The sequence below is a fragment of the Heloderma suspectum genome, chromosome 2, assembly GCF_057233095.1.
Source record: "Heloderma suspectum isolate Gila_16-S chromosome 2, 16-S_ref, whole genome shotgun sequence".
NCBI classification, from domain to species: domain Eukaryota; kingdom Metazoa; phylum Chordata; class Lepidosauria; order Squamata; family Helodermatidae; genus Heloderma; species Heloderma suspectum.
Genome location: NC_139459.1, coordinates 316,774,695 through 316,794,811, shown reverse-complemented (window position 1 = coordinate 316,794,811; position 20,117 = coordinate 316,774,695). Strand labels below are relative to the sequence as shown.

Here is a 20,117-nt window from a genome sequence, read left to right as displayed (position 1 = left end):
AGGTTTAATTTCCTTTGGGTGATAAAGCACTAGAGATCTATTGTGTCACTGTTAAATCTGTTTTAAGTAAACATACTCAAGCACAGCATAGTGAAGTCAAATATGCCTCAGGAAACAGACAGTACACCCTGCATCAGGGTTGAAGATATGACTTGTGTAGCCCATCACGCAATGAGTTCTAGCTAACTTCAGCTAGAAAACTCTCATCTCTGTGTGTGTGCCTCTCTCTCTATTTAAACTCTAATGTATTTTTAGCTCTTCCTCTACTCCACCCCACCCCAACTGGAGTTGCGTTGCCTTCTGCAAACTTGAATAGGGTATTTCATTCCAAAAGCTGAAGAGAAATTTCCAGCTATCAGGAGGTAATCTCCTGTCATTAGCTCCCATTGATGAAACTTCAGCAGACCACTTTGGACTATAAGACAGCCATTAGGCAAAGACAGATTGTCAGGCAGCATCCCTAACAATACTTAGCCCAAATAGTGGACCAGAACCCAAAGTGTAGCGTATCCAACTGGTCACTGAACTATATTCCTAAAGGTTGTGGTTTTGAATCTAATTCACATACGTTTTGAATCTAATGCACATACGGTTAATACCTTCTTATAACTGCAGGCTTTCCCAACTTCTACTGTATTTAACCCTCTACCCTTACTAGAGCTGGACATAAATAATAGTAATAAAAGGATTAAGTTGCAATGGCCTATGGCTAAAAGCAATAAACACACACATGTGTAAAAGGATTAAGATATGAAACCATGTTCATGTGTTCAACTGTGAATGCTCTCCAGGAAATAATACTTAATGGTTTTAGAAGTTATTCAGTTTGTAAGAAATGTGTTAAGTTGTCATAAACATAATAGCTCTTTCAGTGTACCAATTATTAAATACAGTTTATTTTTAAAAAACCAGTACAAAGGGTGATTTACTAAGACAGTGAAGGTTAAAGAAACTACTCAGCCAGTGTAGCACCTCAAAGGATATTCTGCTTTAATGCTAATGGGAGCTTTGATTAGCCCACAGTGCTTTATCAACAGTTTTTGCAACAGTTGTTTGCTCTGCATTACTTTCTCCAAAAGGCATTGATTATACTTTATTAGCACTTTCCTTTTCACAAGAACAATGTACAAAAATGAAAAACCAAGGAGCCATGATGAGATGTAATCTTAGGCAGATGGCTGAGAGCTGCAAAACAACATTTCCTCTGGCAATAAATGGGAGAGGGAGCCCATGGTGTGTGGCTGTTGGAGATGAGGTCCTGTTTGAAATGAACAGATTAATTGGGCACGTAAAACAGCCCTGGGTTAACTCAGGAATACTTGAGGATATGTAATGCAAAATTCAAGCCGATTTAGCATCTATTATATGTTCACAGGAGTGATGGGTGAATACGAGCCAAAAATTGAAGTGCAGTTCCCAGAAATGGTTCCATCTGCAAAAGGAACAACTGTGAGACTGGAGTGTTTTGCGTTGGGAAAGTAAGTTTTCGCCTTTCCCTCACTGAGCTATAATGAAACCATTTGCAGAGGGTTCAATGCACAATCCATCAAATTGGTGATGTTCTGTTTTGCACAACTTCCATTATTTCCAGAGCTGCCTGTTGGCTTCCAGAACACACTCAGGCCCCTTTTAAATGAACAGCTATGTTTTGTGGATTGTTCACTTTGCAGTGCTATCCTAGTGTACATTGTTACTTCAAACACAGATCAGTTTGCTTAGTTTTGTCTGCTTTGTGCTCAGTAAGGAAAGTTACTGATGCAGTTTGGTGCATGAACATGATCCACTTCAGGAAAAGACACACAGCTCGTGACTTAAGGTGCTGGCTGCTGGACTAGCTGCAATGGATTAGGTAGACCTTAGGTTTGATCCTGCAATGTTGTTCCTATATCCTTAATGTATTTTTTAAGTTGAATGGTGTTAGAAAATTACACACTCCAGATTTAACAACTTGGTATCATATACCTAATTATTAGAATATTTAGGAACCAATATTTAGTTAATGGAGGAGAATGTGATGGTAACAAAATATACATATATTTGCATTTTAAAAGGAAAGGAAATACAGATTTGAAGTAGTATTTTCAACATTCTTTAGCACCATTTCTCAGCCACCAGATTGTCCAACCCTGGAAGCTGCTTGCTCACACCCCTTGCTTATTATTTCATTACAGTGAGCTACCTTCTTAGTTTGGATGCCTGTGAACTGGCAGCTTGCCAGTGATTTATTGTTGGACTAACTGCTGGGTATGCTCCACGTGCTGTAGCTTTTACTTTAGTTGAGTGACAAATTATTTCTGGAAGAAATATGAAATAGGTATCTTTATTCGAAAGAAAAGTACTTCTGTTTGAATGAGGAGAAAGTTCTGCCAAAGGTTATGGGAGGTTTGTGCTTAAAAGATGATTAAATCAACTGGAAGGGAAAGAATTACTGCAAAATTGACTATATAGTTGATGTGCCCCTTATTTTACACACATATTTATTACCTGAGACTAACACAGTTCCACAGAACATGCCCAAAGACAGCCTTCCCCAATCCAGTGCCATCCAGATATGTTGTGTTGGACTACAACTCCTATCATCCCCAGGCAGCATGGTCAATGATGATGGGAGTTGTTATAGTCCAGCACATCTGGTGGGCAGCAGGTTGGGAAGGCTGCCTTAGAACATACCATCTTCTTTGAAGGATCATCATAGCCTTAAGCAGTAAAGACCAAGATTTGGAGGAAGTTAATTGAATGTATAGGTTCTGAGTATCGGAACAGTTTTACCTAGAAATTATCTCTCGCTCACTCTCTTTCTCCCCCCACCCCATCTATGTATAGATTTCCAATTAAAATAATGCACCCTTTACCATCAGGTTTCTTTTTTCCTTTTGTTGTTGATAAACAGCCCTGTTCCTACTATCAGCTGGAGAAGAGCAGATGGAAAACAAATCCCCAAAAAAGCTCGGAGGCACAAATCCAGCAGCATTCTTGAAATCCCAAACTTTCAGCAGGAAGATGCTGGCGTGTATGAGTGTGTGGCTGAAAATGTGCGAGGGAAGAACGTGGCCAGAGGCCAGCTGACGTTTTATGGTACCCAGATTATTTACTCACCAGTTTTTCATTATAGTTGAGGCCAAAATGCGGTAAATGCTTTGTTGCAATGTCAATGTTGATTTTTCTCTTCAAATTTTGTATTGCAAATAGGACTGCTCAGAAAGTGTAATTTTATATAAAATAAAAACCTCTGAGACAGGCATATTGATTGAGGCTGTGAAGTGAGGGAGAAATGAAAATGTTTGTTGAAAGAAGGAGATTGGTTCGGTAAGATGTAAAAAGCAGTTGTAAAGCAATTTATTTGTTTTTCCCCTACATCTGGCAGAAAGCTGCATGCTCTTCTGATTAATCTTGGCTGTTTTGGCCTGTGTTTTAATTTTGGGGCAGTTTGTTTCCTTCATTAGTAGAGTCTCATTTCTGGCTGTCTTTTAATCTGGATGGCTTTGTTAGCAATCCCCACTTACACTGAATTCAGGAAAGCAACGTTTGACCTTTAACCAAGGGCTAGTCCTTGTGTAAAGCAGTGGGCTTTACCTATATATCTGCCTGCCACTTAAAGCGAAGCCAAACAGGAAATCTCGTTCATAAACCATTTCTGCACTCTTGGATTCCGCACAAACAGATGTGAAAATGCTAGCACTGCTTAAAGTGCATTTCCTTTACAGAGCAACCTTCCCTTTTTCCTGGCAAGAGAGGAAGGATCTTTCTGCACATAATGGTGCAGCAGCAACTTCAGAGGAGGGAATCCACACCAGTATGCTGTGGATTGCTTCTTCCAAAGTGGTTGTCACAACTACCTTAAAGGATGTAATCCACAGCCCATCTCTTGGCAAGATGGTGGGTTACACCCGCCCCAGCCCCTGGTGCCATCTTAAATAACCCCTGTAAAATCCTAAGGGCCCTACGTACAGTGTATTACAATAATTCAATCTTGAGGTTACCAAGGCCTGTACTTCAAATGTGTACATCCGCATATAACTTTCTGAACTACACGTGAGAATTCAGACCTGTTTCAACTTATTTTCCCCCCATATTAAGGGCAATTAATATTGGCAAGAGGGCTTCAGCTTTGGGGCTGTTATAGAGATGTAAAAAAAAAGTAAGTGGAAGTTGCAAGAAGTTACAGGACGCAAAGAGCTGTGTATGTGCCTTCAGACTGGGCCACTTCCTGCAGTTCCAGAAATGCCTGGGCTAGGAGGCAGCAGTGGCTGTGCCTGAGGCTGGGGCTGGGGCAAGTCTGAGTTTATGAGGTGCATACCCAAAGCCACCAGTACCCTCCTAAATATCAGGCAGATGAGAGAAACTAGGTGTAGCTGTGCAGGGTAAGGTTGTCTGGAGCTTGTGAGCAGCTTTGCCCAATATTGGCACTGAAGAAATGTGCAATGCTGGGTTATGTCAGGCAGGCGCTGGGAAGAGGAGAGGTGGGTAGTAACAACAGCAGGGTCAAGGGTACCCCGGGAACTTCATAGCCGAGCAGGGCTTTGAACCTGGGTCTTCCTGCTCCTAGTCTGCCATTCTGTCTACTAGACCATACAGGTGATAACTGTGACTAGCAATAGCTGTTCTAACCACCTTGACTAAAAAACACTCCTATATTTTGCCACCAAACGGGGCTTTCTACATGCGTTCGTTCATGAGTAACTGATATCCCTATTTGCATGTCAACCATTTTGGAAATTCATGCACCAGAATGGGCATGTTTGCCCAAGTTAAATGTATTCCTACATGGGCCTGAAAACACATACAGACTTCAACATTCTCTGCACATCTATTTTTTATGAGGTCTATGGCAGGCCCAGGACTAGGAAGAGCTGTACATTGGATTGCGTAGCCCTGAAGAATTGGCTGTCACACTGTTCTCATGCTTCTAAAGCCTTCTGTAGAAAGGAAGACTGATTAATTGCAGGGAAGCCTGAGTAGTCTTGTTACTTGGGGGTGAGGGTGGGGAGAGGCAGGTTAACTCTTTCTCTCCCTGCTACAGTTCCAGCAAAAATAATTTCTCTGAAGCCCGATTTGCATTTCAAGGAAAGCTCCCTTCAACACTAATGGAAGTTTCCCTTGAAATCATTGGTACCAGTGGAAGCCTCCCTTGAAATAGAAATAGCAGCATCGGAGAGATGATTTATATAGGAACTGTGGCAGGTATGCATAACAAAACATGTGTGCGTAAATTACCTTCACGCAATTCATGTCAGGTCATATCAGATCCTTTCTAAAATATCTTATGAGCTCATTGATTCAGGCAGAATGAAAACAGAAAATCCTTTATGTATGGGCCTCCTATGGAATACCTCCAGTTCTAACAGAAATATTTGAAGTCCACGATGTTGTTGCAAGCTTACTACCATCTTTCAAATTATATCAGATTTTTGAAAATGAATTCTGCTTGCAATAAAAAGTTATCAATGTTAAACTACTTTTAACATTGTTAACATCAATATGATTTGAAGGGGAAATGTAAATGGTGATTAAATTCTTGGTCAATAATGAGTTGGATAGCTCGTTTACCTGCAGCACTGTTTTATGTTCTTTCTCTGAAGGAGGTCCCTGTGAATTTTAACATCTTCTGTAGAGATCAGAGGGGTCTCTGGACACTCGAGTTCTTCCAGAAGGAGCCAAAGGCCATTTAGTCAAATTTTCTGCTGTAAAAACAGGAGCACCCATCCAAAAGTACCACAAGCAGTTACATAACACATATGCTATCTAGACCAGCGTACATCAAACACTTGTTGTAGACCCCACCTAGAAAGAAATGCGATATGGTGTGTGTGTGTGTGTGTGTGTGTGTGTGTGTGTGACATTTCTGCTCACCTGGGTTTATTCCAGGCCCATGGCAGTGAATTCAGTAACACACTATTAAAAAACCTGTCTGTTGGACTTTAGAATGAAATTATGTGCTATGTAATGGGTATATGAGGCAGGGACTGTTGAAGGCTGGAATTGGTGTCTGAGTGATGCAGCAAGGTATTTTAAAGTGGGTTCTACTTCAGGTAGCAAATGCCTTGGATCAGCACTGGAGGGCCATGAAACTTGAAGCACTATAGCTGCTCCAGGTCTATGCTTTTTCTAGAGGCCCTACTACAAGGATCTGTCTGCCTTGGGCTTTAGAGAGAGAGACTATAACACTACCAAGGCAGGCTGAAAGGCCCCATCTCTTCAGAGGCTCGGTAAAACCACTTTGTCATTGATGGGCTCTTGATAGTTTGTTATCAATCATGCTGCTTTTTCTTTTTATCTCCCAACCCCTAATCATTTCTCCAAATCCTGGCCTCATACCGTTCCTTTTCACTGGTTCCCTTGTTGTTCTGGCAGTGTTTGGTTTGTTTATTAGCAGCAGTTACTAAATCTGCTGTGATTCATGACCTTTTTCTTCACATTAACAGAAATTGGGATAACTCCACTTGATACTGCTAACTCTGTTTCTTTTTCAAACGGATTACTTCGTTTTCCCCACTCCCTGTGGCAGATCAGTATCTATTCAAGTTAAGAAAAAAAAAAAAAAACAAGTTATGTTTCTCCTCTTTCTCATGTATTTTCTACCTTTGAAGGTCACATGATCTGTCTTCATTGTCCATTTATCTTGCATGTTACTGTTAGTTATCATCTCCTTAGAGTCTTTTTTCTCAGAAGCTGATCATTGCTCTTTCTTTCTTTCCTCATATGTACATTTTTGTGTAGTGCAATCCTATGCATGTTTACTCACAAGTAAATCACTGTGTTCAGTGGGTGCAGATAAATGTTCATAGGATTGCAGCCTTATTTTTGGTTACTCTCGGTGCAATCCTATGCATGTAGGTAAATCTCATTGTATTCAATAGGGCATACTCCCTGTTAAGCGTCTAGAGGAAGTCCCCATTATATTCAGCTCTTCATTAAGTATGTGTGATGTGGAGTTTAGCTGTTATGTTGCTATTCTAACTATAGGTGGCAATGTGTCCAAACTGAGGCAGTCAGCTATGCTGCTGTTCCATATGGTTCTTGGCAATAAAGTTGTTCCATTAGGCATCCGTTTTGGCCTGGGATCTTCTCTGAAGGAACCTGACATGGTGTCAGAAGTCTACGCCTTAAACCAAATTAAAGAATTTTTTGCCATGGCACAGTTGGCAACCCCAGAAACTTTTAACTTCAACAGAATGGCCTGATAGGAAGAAAAGATTTATTTGTTTCTGCATAGCAACAAAGCTCCACAAGGAGACTGGAGAAGTGCAGGTTAGTTCACTTGTCTATGCTGTGGGAAAGGAAGTTGACCATATCTTCAAATCCTTTACCAAGAGAATGATAAGGATGACTATGCAGAGGTGCTGGCCAAATTTGATAAGCATTTTATTCCCAACCACAATGCAGTTTATGAGAGGGACTGTTTCCAACAGAAAGTTCAAAGCCCTGGGGAGTCAGTGGAATGCTTTTTGAGAGGCCTGCATGAGATGGCTGAAAACTGATTTTGGAGACAAAAAGGAAGAGCATATCAGAGGCAGAGCAGTGACAGGCATCCTGGACAAAGGACTCTCAGGGAGAGTGCAAATGCAGAGAAACTTAACCCTTCACACTGTAGTAACAAATGGTAGTAGACCAAACCCACTTTTTCTGGGTTCTGTTACTTGTGATGATACAGAGCCAGCATGGAGGGTGAAATTAAGCATTGGTGGCAAGCCCATAGATTTTAAAATTGATTCAGGTGATGATGTGACAGTGATATCAGAAGCAACATATTTCCCCCTTGATCAACTCCTATGCTAAAACTGGGCAACCAAGTTCTAGTCAAACTGGACAGTGAGAAAAGATGGAAGACTCCAACCACTGGGCTATTTATTTATTCATTCATTACATTTCTGTACCGCCCAATAGCTGAAGCAGAATTGTCCCTTAGATCCTGTGTTATCGAGACCAACCATGAAGAGTTTACTAGAAACCGCAGACATTTACAATTAATACTAAACAAACACAAGAAGAATTCTCCTGTGTGCCTCCCGACTGCATCAGGAGATCTATCCCTTGCAGTACAGCCAGAGAGAGGCAACCCAGTGGCCAGGTTGTTCGTTTTGAGGACTATCATTAACCAGACATGTTTTGCATTTCTGAAGTATGATGTATATAGGGCTAAAAGTAACAGGAGGGGGAGATGTGATGGAGAGTTTAACTATTATGTTGCTATTCCAGCTACAGGGGGCACATGTCCAAACTAAGACAGTTCTACATAGTCATTGGCAATTAAACTGTTGTTCTGTTAGTCATCTTTGCCCTGGCTTCTTCTCTTAAATAACCTGACAGTGTGCATAGGAAGTCCCGTTGTATTCAGTGGTGCCTACTCCTCTTAAGTGTGCATAAGACTGCAGGCTTACACATTCATATTTATTATTCTTTGGATTCCTCTGATACACAATTTCTTTCCTTCTTGATTTGTTTTGTTCTTACTCTCTGCTCTAATTCAGAAGCTCATCTTGTTTGCCACAACCTGGACATCACCATTTATTCTAGATACTCCCTCCTTGAGTTAGATGTATTTATTTGAATACTGCCTTTCAATCATTCAGGATAGTTATCTCATTTTCTCCTAAAATTGTGATAAGGTTGCTACAATCGCTTCATATCTACCTCTATTCCTTTTTCTGACTTTCCTTCTATCTCGTTCCCTACCTTGGCTTTTTCTTTCCCAAGTTTTTGCTATGGGTATTTTTTAGCTTTTCTTTCTTCTGTTAAACCTACCATTTCCCCTTAGCCCCACTTCATGCAGGCCGAAAAAGAATCATATTGATCATGCAAATTTACTCACTAAAGGGGCAAATAGGTTTTCAGTGGTATCTCAGCTAGGACTATATATATTTTATTATTTTTAAAAAAGTTAATCTTGACTAGAGATGATGTCCCACTAATACGTTGTTCAGGATGATAAATGCATAATTGGAGTGTTAGGTCTCATAAATGAGTTTATGTGGGCTGCATTTTAAAGTTGAAATCCCATTTGTTTCGAAAACATAAACCATGAAAATGGACCCTGAGTTTTATCAAAATAGCCATTCCAAATCTGTCATTGTGAAAGCAGCGTGTCATAATGACCCGGTTCATATCATCATGGTGGCTTGCTTAAGCTGCAGTGTGGGCTGGCACATCCTAGGTGCCATTTGCCTAATTACCTGCCATGGTTTTTCATGTCACCAAATCCAGGTGGCATGGCTTGCTGGAGGGGGAAACAACCCTGAAATAACCCAACAACCACCCATAGGTTGAGAGTTATCTCCCATTCCAACATGCCATGTTGCCCAGTTCTGATGACACAACAAACTGTGCCCAGGCAGGTAATTAGGCAAAAGGTGCCTGGCACATGCCAACATATGCCATGGCTTAAATAAGGCACTATGGCTTGTTTAAGCTGCAGTGATTGTACGAAACTGGCAAATATCTCATATGAGTAACAGAAACTGAATGGTACCGTCTGTAATCTTTTTTTAATGTGCAAAATAAAACTTGTTTGAGCGGGGAGGACTCTGCAGTGCTGGCATTGTTTTTTCAAGTTGTTTCTACTGGGTCAAAAGTTCGCACCCAAGAAAGCAATACTCCGAAGTATTAGATATGGAAAATCAAACTTGTCACTTACTTGCAGCCTTTCTCTGTGAAATGTTCTGTCATAATGCATCCCTGGAGATTAAAATCTGGCTCTAACAGTGTTACTCTTTTAAACTAAGTTATCTGCCTGCGTGAATAGTGAAGAAAGAAAAGAAAGATGAAATTCAAATTTTCCTGCTTGCTGCAGATAAACCAAATGATCTACTTTTTGTCAGCCATATTATTCAGCACTTGGTAAACTTGTTAAAATATATATATATATATATATATATATATATAGTGCTGACGCTAGTTTTCTTTTGTGCTTAAAAAAAAACTCTGCTGTAACACAAGTGGCATCAAAACACTTCATGTTCAGTGCAGTTAAACAAGTTAATTCAGGGGTGACAATTTAGCTTCCTTTCCCCTACCTCATTTGTACCATGTCAAGGCTTAGCCAACTCAGAAAAAGGAGCTGACAGCAACAGACTCTTTTCTAAATAGCATTGGGTGGCAGAAAGGGAGTATAGACTGGCCAGGACTGTTGTTGTTCCACTTGAAGCATGAGAGGGAATTCCTGTTTGCTTCTTCTGCCCTGAGCATTATAAAAGGGCCTGGATGGAGGTGACTAAAGTTTAGCAACTCTCCTTTGTTTATCCTGCATGATTACCTTGCAAAATATATTAGCTAGGTACGATACACCTCGAATGATCACTTGAAAGGCGGAGAGGACTCTGACGTACGATAAATCTGAGATTGATTTCATGTTCTTAATAGCCTATATTTCAAATCACGGATAAAGATACCATTTCAGTTTTCAGTAGAGGGGAATGAGGTTTCCGTTGGTGAGATTCCCCCAAGTAAAAGCCCACTCAAAAGCCCGCCCTTGGTTATATCAATTAAATTAAAAAAGAGCATTCGTTATGATTACTTCTTTTAATACTTTGAGATAACTAGCAATGTTTGTTGTACTTCTGAATCCCCCCTTTACTCAATGGGTGCTTGAGGCACTTTACAATAAAATCATAAAAACAATAAAATACAGTTATTCCAAACAAAACTAAACTAAAATAGAACTGATAAAATACATACATTGCAATAAAAAAGGGGAAGATTCGAAAACCAAAGAGCAGCAATAATCATGAAAAGTTCAGCAGAACAGTACAGCTTTTACCAGCTGTCCAAAAGCCAATAGCAAGGAGGTCAACCTAACCTCCCTGGGAACTTGGGAAGCAAGTGCCACAACAGGGGCACCTCTACCCCGAAGACCCTACCTCAGGTTCCCAGTAACATCACCTCTCTAGGAGGTGGGACATGTAGCAAGGGGTCAGGTGATAAACATAGTGCTCTGGGCAGGTTCACAGGGGCTATCAATATAGGCCTGTGAAGGAATAGAACTGTTCTCCATTTTGGCATTTAGTTTAGTTTTATGATATTGTAAAATGGGGCTTAAATTGGAAGGGAGGGCACACACATGCTCCACTCAGTTTCAGCCATAAGGACAGTAGTTTAGAGGTCAATGGTTTAATTACAGTGTAGAGGTCAAGAAGTTTATCCCAAGAACCAGCGAGTTCAGCAAAGGTCAAAAGGTCAGCCAAGGAGGCAAGTTGTTATAAAGTTTAACAAGAGGGCAAAAAGCTTCATCTCAGGAAACAGAAACTTAGTTGGCGGGAATAAGCAAGAAACCACCCTCCTGATTGGTTGAAGTGGAGGAGAGAAGAATTTTGTAGAAGATAATAGCCAGAAGCAGAGAGGCAAAAATTCAGGGAGAGGCAGGAAGACAGAGAAGGAAGGGAAGAAGGCCAGAGTCCTAGAGGAAAGAAGGAGTCAGAGCTGTTGAAACTGGAGAAGAAATTGATAGAGCAGGACCAAAGACAGTAAGATATTGCTTAGATAAGGGTAATTGGCTGTACCCATTTATCTCTGGTTGCTTTTTAATTAGCCTTGTGTGTGTGTGCGTGTGTGTGTGTCCATTTAGATTTTAAAGATCTTTTCCCTATTGACATTTTTCTACAGTAAACTTTCAACCTTGCTATTTGGTATTTTGTGATCTCTTGGCTATTAGACCCTATGTCTAATAGCCAAACTAACACCACTACCTAATACCTGAGACCTAGATTGTTTGAGGCTGGTTTGGTGGAAACAGGCAGGGAATGAAAGACCTCTACCTCCTGGCATTGGAAAGACAGTGGGAAGGGAAGAGCCAAAAAAAGGAGCATGGACACACTATTTTGCATCTTCTCCCTTCCACTCATGGAAAAGGGCATTGCCGGTCCATGACAAGGTTGAACAGTTAAGAACATAAGAACAGCCATGTTGGATCAGACCAAAGGCCCATGTAATTCAGCATCCCGTTTCCCACAGTAGCCAACCATATGCCTACACAAAACTCACAAGCAGGACATGAATGGAATAGCCCTCTCCGATTGTTGTTCTCTGGTAAATGGTATTCAGAGGCAAACTGCTTCTGAATATAGAGGTTACATATAGTTAACCATAGTGGAGGTTCCATCATGGTTAAAAGCCTTAGACCTATCCTTCATTTATTTGTCTAATCCCCTTTCAAAGCCAACTAAACTAGAGGTCATCACTACTTCTTGTGACAGCAAATGCATTTGTTTGAAGAAGTACTGATTTTGTCTGTCCTTAATCTCCTGCCAGTTTCATTGGATGATCCAGTTCTAGAATTTTAAGAGAGGGAGAAAAAAACTCTATCACTTTCTCCACACTATGCATAATTTTATAAATCTCTATCATGCCTCCCTCATTTACTTTTTTTTCTAAAATGAAAAGCCCCAAATACTTTATTCTTTCCTTGTGAGAAAGATGCTCCAGCTCTCTAATAACTTTGGTTGGCCTTTTCTGCACCTTTCCCAGCTCTACAATATCCTTTTTTGAGATGGGGCAACCAGTACTGTATTGTAAATATGGCCACACAATGCATTTTTAGGCATTATGATACTGGCAATTTTATTTTCAGTCCCTTTCCTAATCATGGCATAAAATTCACCTTTTTCATAGCTGCCTCACACCCGGCCATTGTTTCCATAAGATCTCCTTTCTGGTTAGTTACCGCCAGTCCAGGCTCCATCATTGTATATCAGGGGTATTGAACCTCTTTCAGCCCAAGAGCTGAATTCAGTTTCAGAGAAGCTCAAGTTGTCCTGAATATGGAGAACATTAAATACCATCAAAGCCAGACTAAAATGAGATGATCACTAATCCCTAAGTTTATGTGTAAGTGGGAATTTGAGCCATATTTCCCTGGATCTAGGTTGACACTCTAACCACTACTCTACATTAGCTTTCAGTTATGGTTGTGTATCTACTCCTCCCCTTCCAGTTACTTAGTATTGTCACCCACAGTTATTTTCTTGAGTGAAAACTTTTCCTCTTAAGTTTTCTAGATCTCCAAAGATAAGGCTATTACTAAATCTGATCTCCCAAAAGAGCAGAAATCCATTCCCATCATATGTACAGTTTTATATTGTCCTTCATTTTTATTGTTGAATGCCTGGACTAAAATGGAAAATTCTTCCAAGTAGGCAAAGCTTTGTATTTTCATCTGTACTACATTTTTGAAGAACTTACATGAACCTGAGCTCTATTTTTAGTCTGCCTGAACGTAGAATGTAACCTTGTTGATCCCTTGGAATAAAGCAAAGGTTTGTATCTAGTTTAGAAATACAGTGGGACTTTTTATGAGGCTTAGGGGAACTATCTGAGTTAATTCTAAAAGAGCTGATCCTGATCTTGCAAAACAGCATCAGAGTAATGTAGTATTTTGAACTATTGTTCATCCAAAGGGGAAAAGAGAACTGAATACATCGCTGTCCACGGTTTAAAAAATCAATGTAGTTCATTCCTTACTCCTGTGGTGAGAACATGTGCATAATGAGAGTATGCAACATTATGAAGTGTGACTGATATGGTGAAATTACCTACCCTGTGTGCATAGATGCATATAAATTGATACAATTTGAAGCAATCAAGAATCTGGAATAGGATGGTTTTCGTATGTTTAAATTGGTTGCAGACCTATTTCTTCTGAGGCAGTTACATTCTTTAGGAATACTACAGCCTTCCTGGATCATATCCAATGTGGGATCTGCTTGCTATTATTTATTACAAGTGTGACCTGCAGCAAAATGTTGCAGCATATCCTAACCCCCAAGGTTGTTACAGCCATACAGTCAATCAGCCAGCTATACCATCCTCCAGAATAGTGTAAATTGTTAGATGCTGAAGCAGACCAATGTACTCTTCCCCTTATACCTCTGCACCCACTCCTCAGTTCTGTGTGTGTGTTTTTCCCCCAACTGACACTCAATATTCTGTGGCTCCTGGAATCTACCGAGCATGGGGAAGGGGGTCCACCCTTAAAAAATTATTTGTATTTCTACATAGCTCAGGATTCATCCAAGCATACAGATATTTCCCACTTGGTTTTCAGTGGCCCCATGTTGGCTCCAATCCTGTTGGCAGTCAACCATCTGAATTCACTATCTGATGACGAAATGATTAGTGGCACAATAACTTTTAAATAGTGAAAGACAAGAACATGTAGAATGGTACACTTTCTGTTCAATCCCAGTAAACTTTAAGAGCATTTCTACATGAGGCTTTTATCCTGCACCTTTACCAGGGCTTCTGCTTCTGGATTCTTTTCAGGATTAAGGTTGGCTCCTTTACACGTGCTTTGGGGGGGGGGGGAGTTCGCTTTCTCTGCCTTTCTGTATGTTTCATTATACAGCCACTAGATGGAGCTGTGGTATAGCAGAATTGTGCAGTTACATTACATCACTTACATACTATAAATATAACGCCTTTCAGAAACATACTGCACTTTCCTTGATCTAAAAAAACCCTCTGATAATAGTTGCAAAATACTGGAGAGGACGTGGAAGATGATGACATCATGTAAAGGACCAGCAAACTACCATGGGTGAGCAATCATGAGCACACAATCAAAGACTCATGTAGAAAGGCTCCAAAAGTGCTTTGCAAGTCAGCTGGTGCAGGGGATGATGAGAAAATGAAATTAAAGCTAAATCTGCTTTATTTATTTGGGAGAAACAGTTTCAAAATATCACAGATGGTCTAAATATTTGTATTTGGCTTTAGTAATATTTTTTGTACTTTAACAATCTTAGCCATTGCAATAAATGTTAACATTTATGTGTAGTTGCACATGGATTGAAAGTTCAATATATATGTGTTAAAAGCATCCTGTTCTGATTATATGTTGTTATAGCTGGGTTTTTTTGTTTTTTTCTCTCTGAATAAATATTGAACCAATGTAGGTACATGAGTAGGAGGCATATGTGTTGTCAGGATTTGTGAGAAATTTTACTGAGGAGGAGAATGTGTATTGTTTTACAAGAGTTCACATCCAAGGACATTAGTTTTAGTGGCATTATAAACAAGTGGGGCACTATTGTACACTTAGCAATAGCTGAAAGATAGTCGTGAACTTAAGAATGCATGTTTTAACAAGCATTTTCAGGCAGAACTTTGAGTCCATACAATGTTTTCTTTACTGCAGATTTTGTTTTCTTTCTCAAGATTTCTTCTTTTCATAATACTGAAGAGGTGTATAAGCCTTATGTGATGCTAAATTTTTCCATTTGAAAGTGTTACTTTCTTATAACTCCCGCACGCACGCACGCACACGCACACATACACACACACAAAATGCTCTATTGCTCTTGATGTTTGTCATTCTAATTTTTCTGAACCTCTGAGGCTGCAATTATATACAGACTTACCTGGGAATGAGTCCCATTGAAGTCAGTGGGACTTACTTCTGAGTAGATGTGTATAGGATGCACTATTAGTGTATTTCCTTGGCATATTTCAGATTCTGAACAAGAGTTCCTCAGTTTTTTTTCTTTTTCTTTTTGTTGTTGGTAGATATGGAAGAATCTGCATAGAATATGTGGAATTAGATGTTCAGCTGCCATTTACGTTCACTCCAGTTATGATTAATTCCCCCAGACAGACAGAACTATTCAAATATATCCTTCCTGTTTGAGCCTTGTTGGGTTTATCAGCAAGAAACACTGATAGCAGAGATGGATTTAAAAGTAGCAGCATCATGTTGGTATTCAACCTGACACCTCTTGGTTATCAAGCTTTTTCGGCTTAATTCTACCCTTGCAAACCTTCCTCTGATCTCATCTAAGCCCCTGCGGGATTTTTAAAGTGGTTGTCCTTTGTTGAAAAAATCTGAAATTGTTTTATCTGATTATAGAGAGGCAGAGGTTTGTAAAATATCCAGGTTCATGGAGACCTCTGCTGGTATAATATACACGTATTCTTTAAATGTTTGGGCAATTGCATTTGTTACTTTTTTGTCATTATTCATTATACTGAAAGCTCTTATCTGGGGCTCCCAGTGGTTTCCTATCCAAGAGAGTATTTAGCTGTCTAGTGGCTTCTGCTGTGTGGCAATTTGAGATGTTCCCAGACTGTTCACTGGGACTTGTTGTATTTGTTACTTGCAAACAAGGTAATGCCAGTCTCTTTAAACTTGAAATACTTCTTATTGGTGGTTACAAAAAAAAAAAAAAAATCCTCTGGGGGACACTTCTAAAGCTCATTTCTTTGAGCAAGTCAAGCAAGTGGTTAATTCTCTCTCATTGCAAGTAACTGGACTTTAAAGACTTTAACTTTGTCTAGATTGTACCCATACTTTTTCAGCTTAAATATGTTGAAAAAGGTGTTAGTGCTTTGCTATTCCCTTGGGGTCTGAATATCTACAGGGCACGAGACGCGATTAAAAGATGTCTGATTTCTTGAAGTTTACAAGTTGATTTCTCATGATTTAGAAGCTATAGAAGGAAAGTAATGAAAAACTAGGGATTATTATTTTAAATGGCCACATGAAGGAATTCAGTGCAATCCTATACATCCTATACGTGTCTGCTCAGAAGTAAGTAACGCTGAGTTCAATGGGACATACTTGCAGTATATAGGATTGCAGCCTTAGTGGTGCTGATTTCTTTGGTTCTGTGACTGCTATGTTTCATCCAAAGTCAGTCTTCTTACCTCCATCCAATAAGGTTACAGAATGATTCTCTGGGGAAATCCAATTTAACAGTTGCAGTTATATAGGCCTGACTTTTCTTACAGCATCAAATTGCCTTTAACTATTCTTTTGATGACTCCAAATTGTCTGTTTATATAGATTATAATTCTGATCACCTGAGGGCTGTTTAGGACAATACCTGCAGTACACATGATATCTATGATATCTTACAGGCTAAGTGTTTACACTGTAACAAACCAGATAGTCTTCAGGGAGCATTGTACTCTTTGTCTTGTTGTTTCTACAGGCCCAGGGCAGGTTGACAAATGCTTCCAGATCGGATTCATGTAGATTTCAAACCTGCGTGATAGATTTCAGAGGGGAGGGGGGCTTATTTCCCTTAGATAATAAAACACTTGATATCTGGACTGGACTGGATTTCTTTTTGTCTGCTCTGTTCTGACAAGTCATATGTTTAAGAAAGGTATCATTATCCATAAAAATAGTGAGCATATATACACTACAGACTCATACTAGTTTAGCAGGTTAACTGTAATGACTTCTCCAGTCTTGGGGATTATACTTCATTAAGAGGCTAAGAATTCTTAGCCTCTTAATGAAGGCTAAGCCCCTCCGTTTCAGGGTTCCCAGGAAGGAAGGAATGGCTATTAAAACAGTTGATGGTTTAGATGTTCCTAGCTAAGCACATTTCAGAAATTGAGTATGCTTGATGAATACAGTGTGACAGTCATCAAGCTGAATATTCTTGCTATCTGATACAAATAAAATAAGCCCCCAAAAGAAAATATCTTCCCTGTTTTTATTCGGGGGGGGGGGGATGTTTGGAGACTAGTTTTGATCCTCTTTCAAGGAAACACAACAATCTGGTATTAGATTTATTCCTAAACATGTGTGTAGGGAAAGGTAGTTGAAGGTTAATGGCAAGCAGAAAATAAACACTGCTTAGAAAAGTGTTACTGTCCTTGTTGCAGCACCTCCCAACTGGATTCAGAAAATAAGCGATGTTCATGTGGCTATAGAGGAAAGCATCTACTGGGAGTGTAAGGCAAATGGGAGACCAAAGCCTTCTTACAGCTGGCTGAAGGATGGTGAACTGCTTATCCCTCAGGTATGAGCAATGTTCCAGCTTGGTGTCCTTTGTATTTTGAGTTTGGGGACTAACTTGAAAGGATTTGTTCTGAAGTAGTGACCTTTTCATGTCTGCATAGATGGTTGCTGTTGAAAAAGAAATTGATGAAACCATGTGGCCTTAAAATTCCATCTGTCCCATTGCAGACTTCCTTCCCTGCTGAGCGAATGTCACAGAATCACCTTGAGCTTTCCTTGTAGTTGAAACAATGACACTTCAAGCCATACTTTTCAAAGGCAGAAATTACCCTCAGGCACCTAATTCCCAACCAAAGTTCAGTGAAAGCTAGGCATTTAAGTGCCATTTTCTGCCGTTGACAAGCATTTCTCTGAATCAAGTGCAATGTAGAAGCTGTGGGACTCATTTCCAGAGGACATTCGCTATGAGAAGTACATAAAATGGCTGCATATTTTTCACTCCCTACAGTTCTGCAGGAAAAGAAAGTATAGCTAACAGAAACACAAGTTAAGTGTGAACTGTGAAAAGAGTGAATGGGAATATAGTTATTCAGGCTATAAAACACCTTCCTTCTATTCAATTTTTGAGCTTCTTATTTTGTAATTGAACTTTATGGAATGTAAACAAGCCCTCTGGTCTGTAACAGTAACCCTGCTCCGCTTCTTCAGACCTCTGCTAGCAGCAACAACCAGAGAGTTGACCTACCATTAGCTGTGGCAGAATGAACTGCCTAAAGATTAACGATCTGTGGAAAAGGAGGAAATATCTCATCAGCACCCCTTCTATTCCATGTCTCACTAGAGTGGATTCTTTCAGGGCCTGATTGTCTCAATTATGTAGACAAAAACTAAGCAAACTACTCTCCATTATCAGATAGCTAGCATTTTTACCTACATTTTGATGAGGAAGATTCCTGCATTGAGCAGGGGCTTGGACTCGATGGCCTTATAGGCCTCTTCCAACCCTACTATTCTATGATTCTAAGAATATCGTTGCTGAGACTAGATCAAGCTCTAATAAGGATTGCACAAACATTACATTGCAATCCTGCAGCCAAGGAGAAATCCAATCATTTTAAAAATATGAACTTAGTTTTATATTTCATTGTTAAAATATAGCCAAACTCCTGTTGAGTAGAGAATCACACCACTGTACTTTTAGAGGTGATAACATGAGTTCCATATCCTTAGGCTGACAAATGATTGTAGGGTCTTTTGTTCCACATGCTAATTTCACTTGCTTCATGCTGGTCACTAGCAGATGGTCTTGAACTTAAATCACATTAGACTAAAGTCAGGATCATTACGTAATTAACATTTACATCTTTAGGGTGTTTTATTCTAGTGGGGTGAACTGCATACAGTTGCTTTGCACCACTGAATGCGATTACTTTCCCCATTAACCTTCAAAGGAGCTGAAAGCTAATAGTTCTGCTGTTCCAAATGTTCTGAAGAACTTGCCTGGCTGTGTTAGGCCATAATGCACTACAGGGCATAAGTAGTTTTAGATTCAAGTTTATCTACTTGAAGGGGTTATTAATCTAAATGGTTCAGATGTTCAATCAATGAGAACTCAAGAGAAAGCAAGAGAGCTCATATTGGGTTTTCCATTTAGCATTTAATGTGATATAAATTTAGTTGACAAATAGATTGCATCCTGTAAATTGTTCATAAATTTGCTTTTTCAACTTAAGTTTTGATCCCTCCCTGCCATGTTAAAATGATATGACCAGCATTGTATGAATTCTGAACTTCTTTTATTTATTTGCATTATTCATTTGCCATTTTGCAGGAAAGAATTCAGATAGAACACGGAGCTCTCACCATAACCAGTGTGAACCTGTCAGACACCGGCATGTACCAGTGCGTGGCAGAAAACAGGCACGGGGTCATCTATGTCAGCGCAGAACTGAGCGTAATCGGTGGGCTCCTTTTAACTTCTGAAAAATCTCTATTTGCCTAAGTTGTTTAGCTGTCTCTGATGAAGTCCACAAAGAACTGGTATTTATTTATATCAAAATGTATGTCCTGTCTGTCTTAGCAAAATGCCCTTTCAAAGCAGTCATTGTATTTTCATTTATATATAGTTTTTGGCTGTAGCTCTTCAAAGAATGTACTTGTTTTGTTTTTTGACAGATGCTTTAGAGCAAACATGTATTGTCTGTTATAAGAAGTGGCTGATAGGAGCCAAATGTTTCATACTTTCCACCTTCCAGGAACCCTTTCTGCATTTCCCTGTCTTCCGGGGAACTCGGGTGTATTGCAGAGGATTCTGTGGAAATGTTCTAGGACAGGTGTGAGCAGAGGTCAGTCTCATAAGACCTACTTTTTAATCTTTTTGTTGTTGGCTACATAAGAACATAAGAAGAGCTGTGCTGGATCAGATCAAGGTCCATATAGT

The 20,117-nt window shown here is 39.7% G+C and overlaps 1 protein-coding gene across 1 annotated transcript in view; it reads left to right on the top strand.

Annotated features, from left to right (window-relative positions):
- CNTN4 (contactin 4) overlaps window positions 1-20,117 on the top strand; it is an 886,373-nt gene that overhangs the window by 688,330 nt on the left and 177,926 nt on the right. Inside the window, exons 8-11 of the mRNA XM_084840334.1 lie at window positions 1,376-1,478; window positions 2,891-3,075; window positions 17,602-17,738; window positions 19,509-19,638. Of these exons, the coding sequence (XP_084696460.1) occupies window positions 1,376-1,478; window positions 2,891-3,075; window positions 17,602-17,738; window positions 19,509-19,638 (555 nt within the window). The remainder of the gene's footprint in view (window positions 1-1,375; window positions 1,479-2,890; window positions 3,076-17,601; window positions 17,739-19,508; window positions 19,639-20,117) is intronic.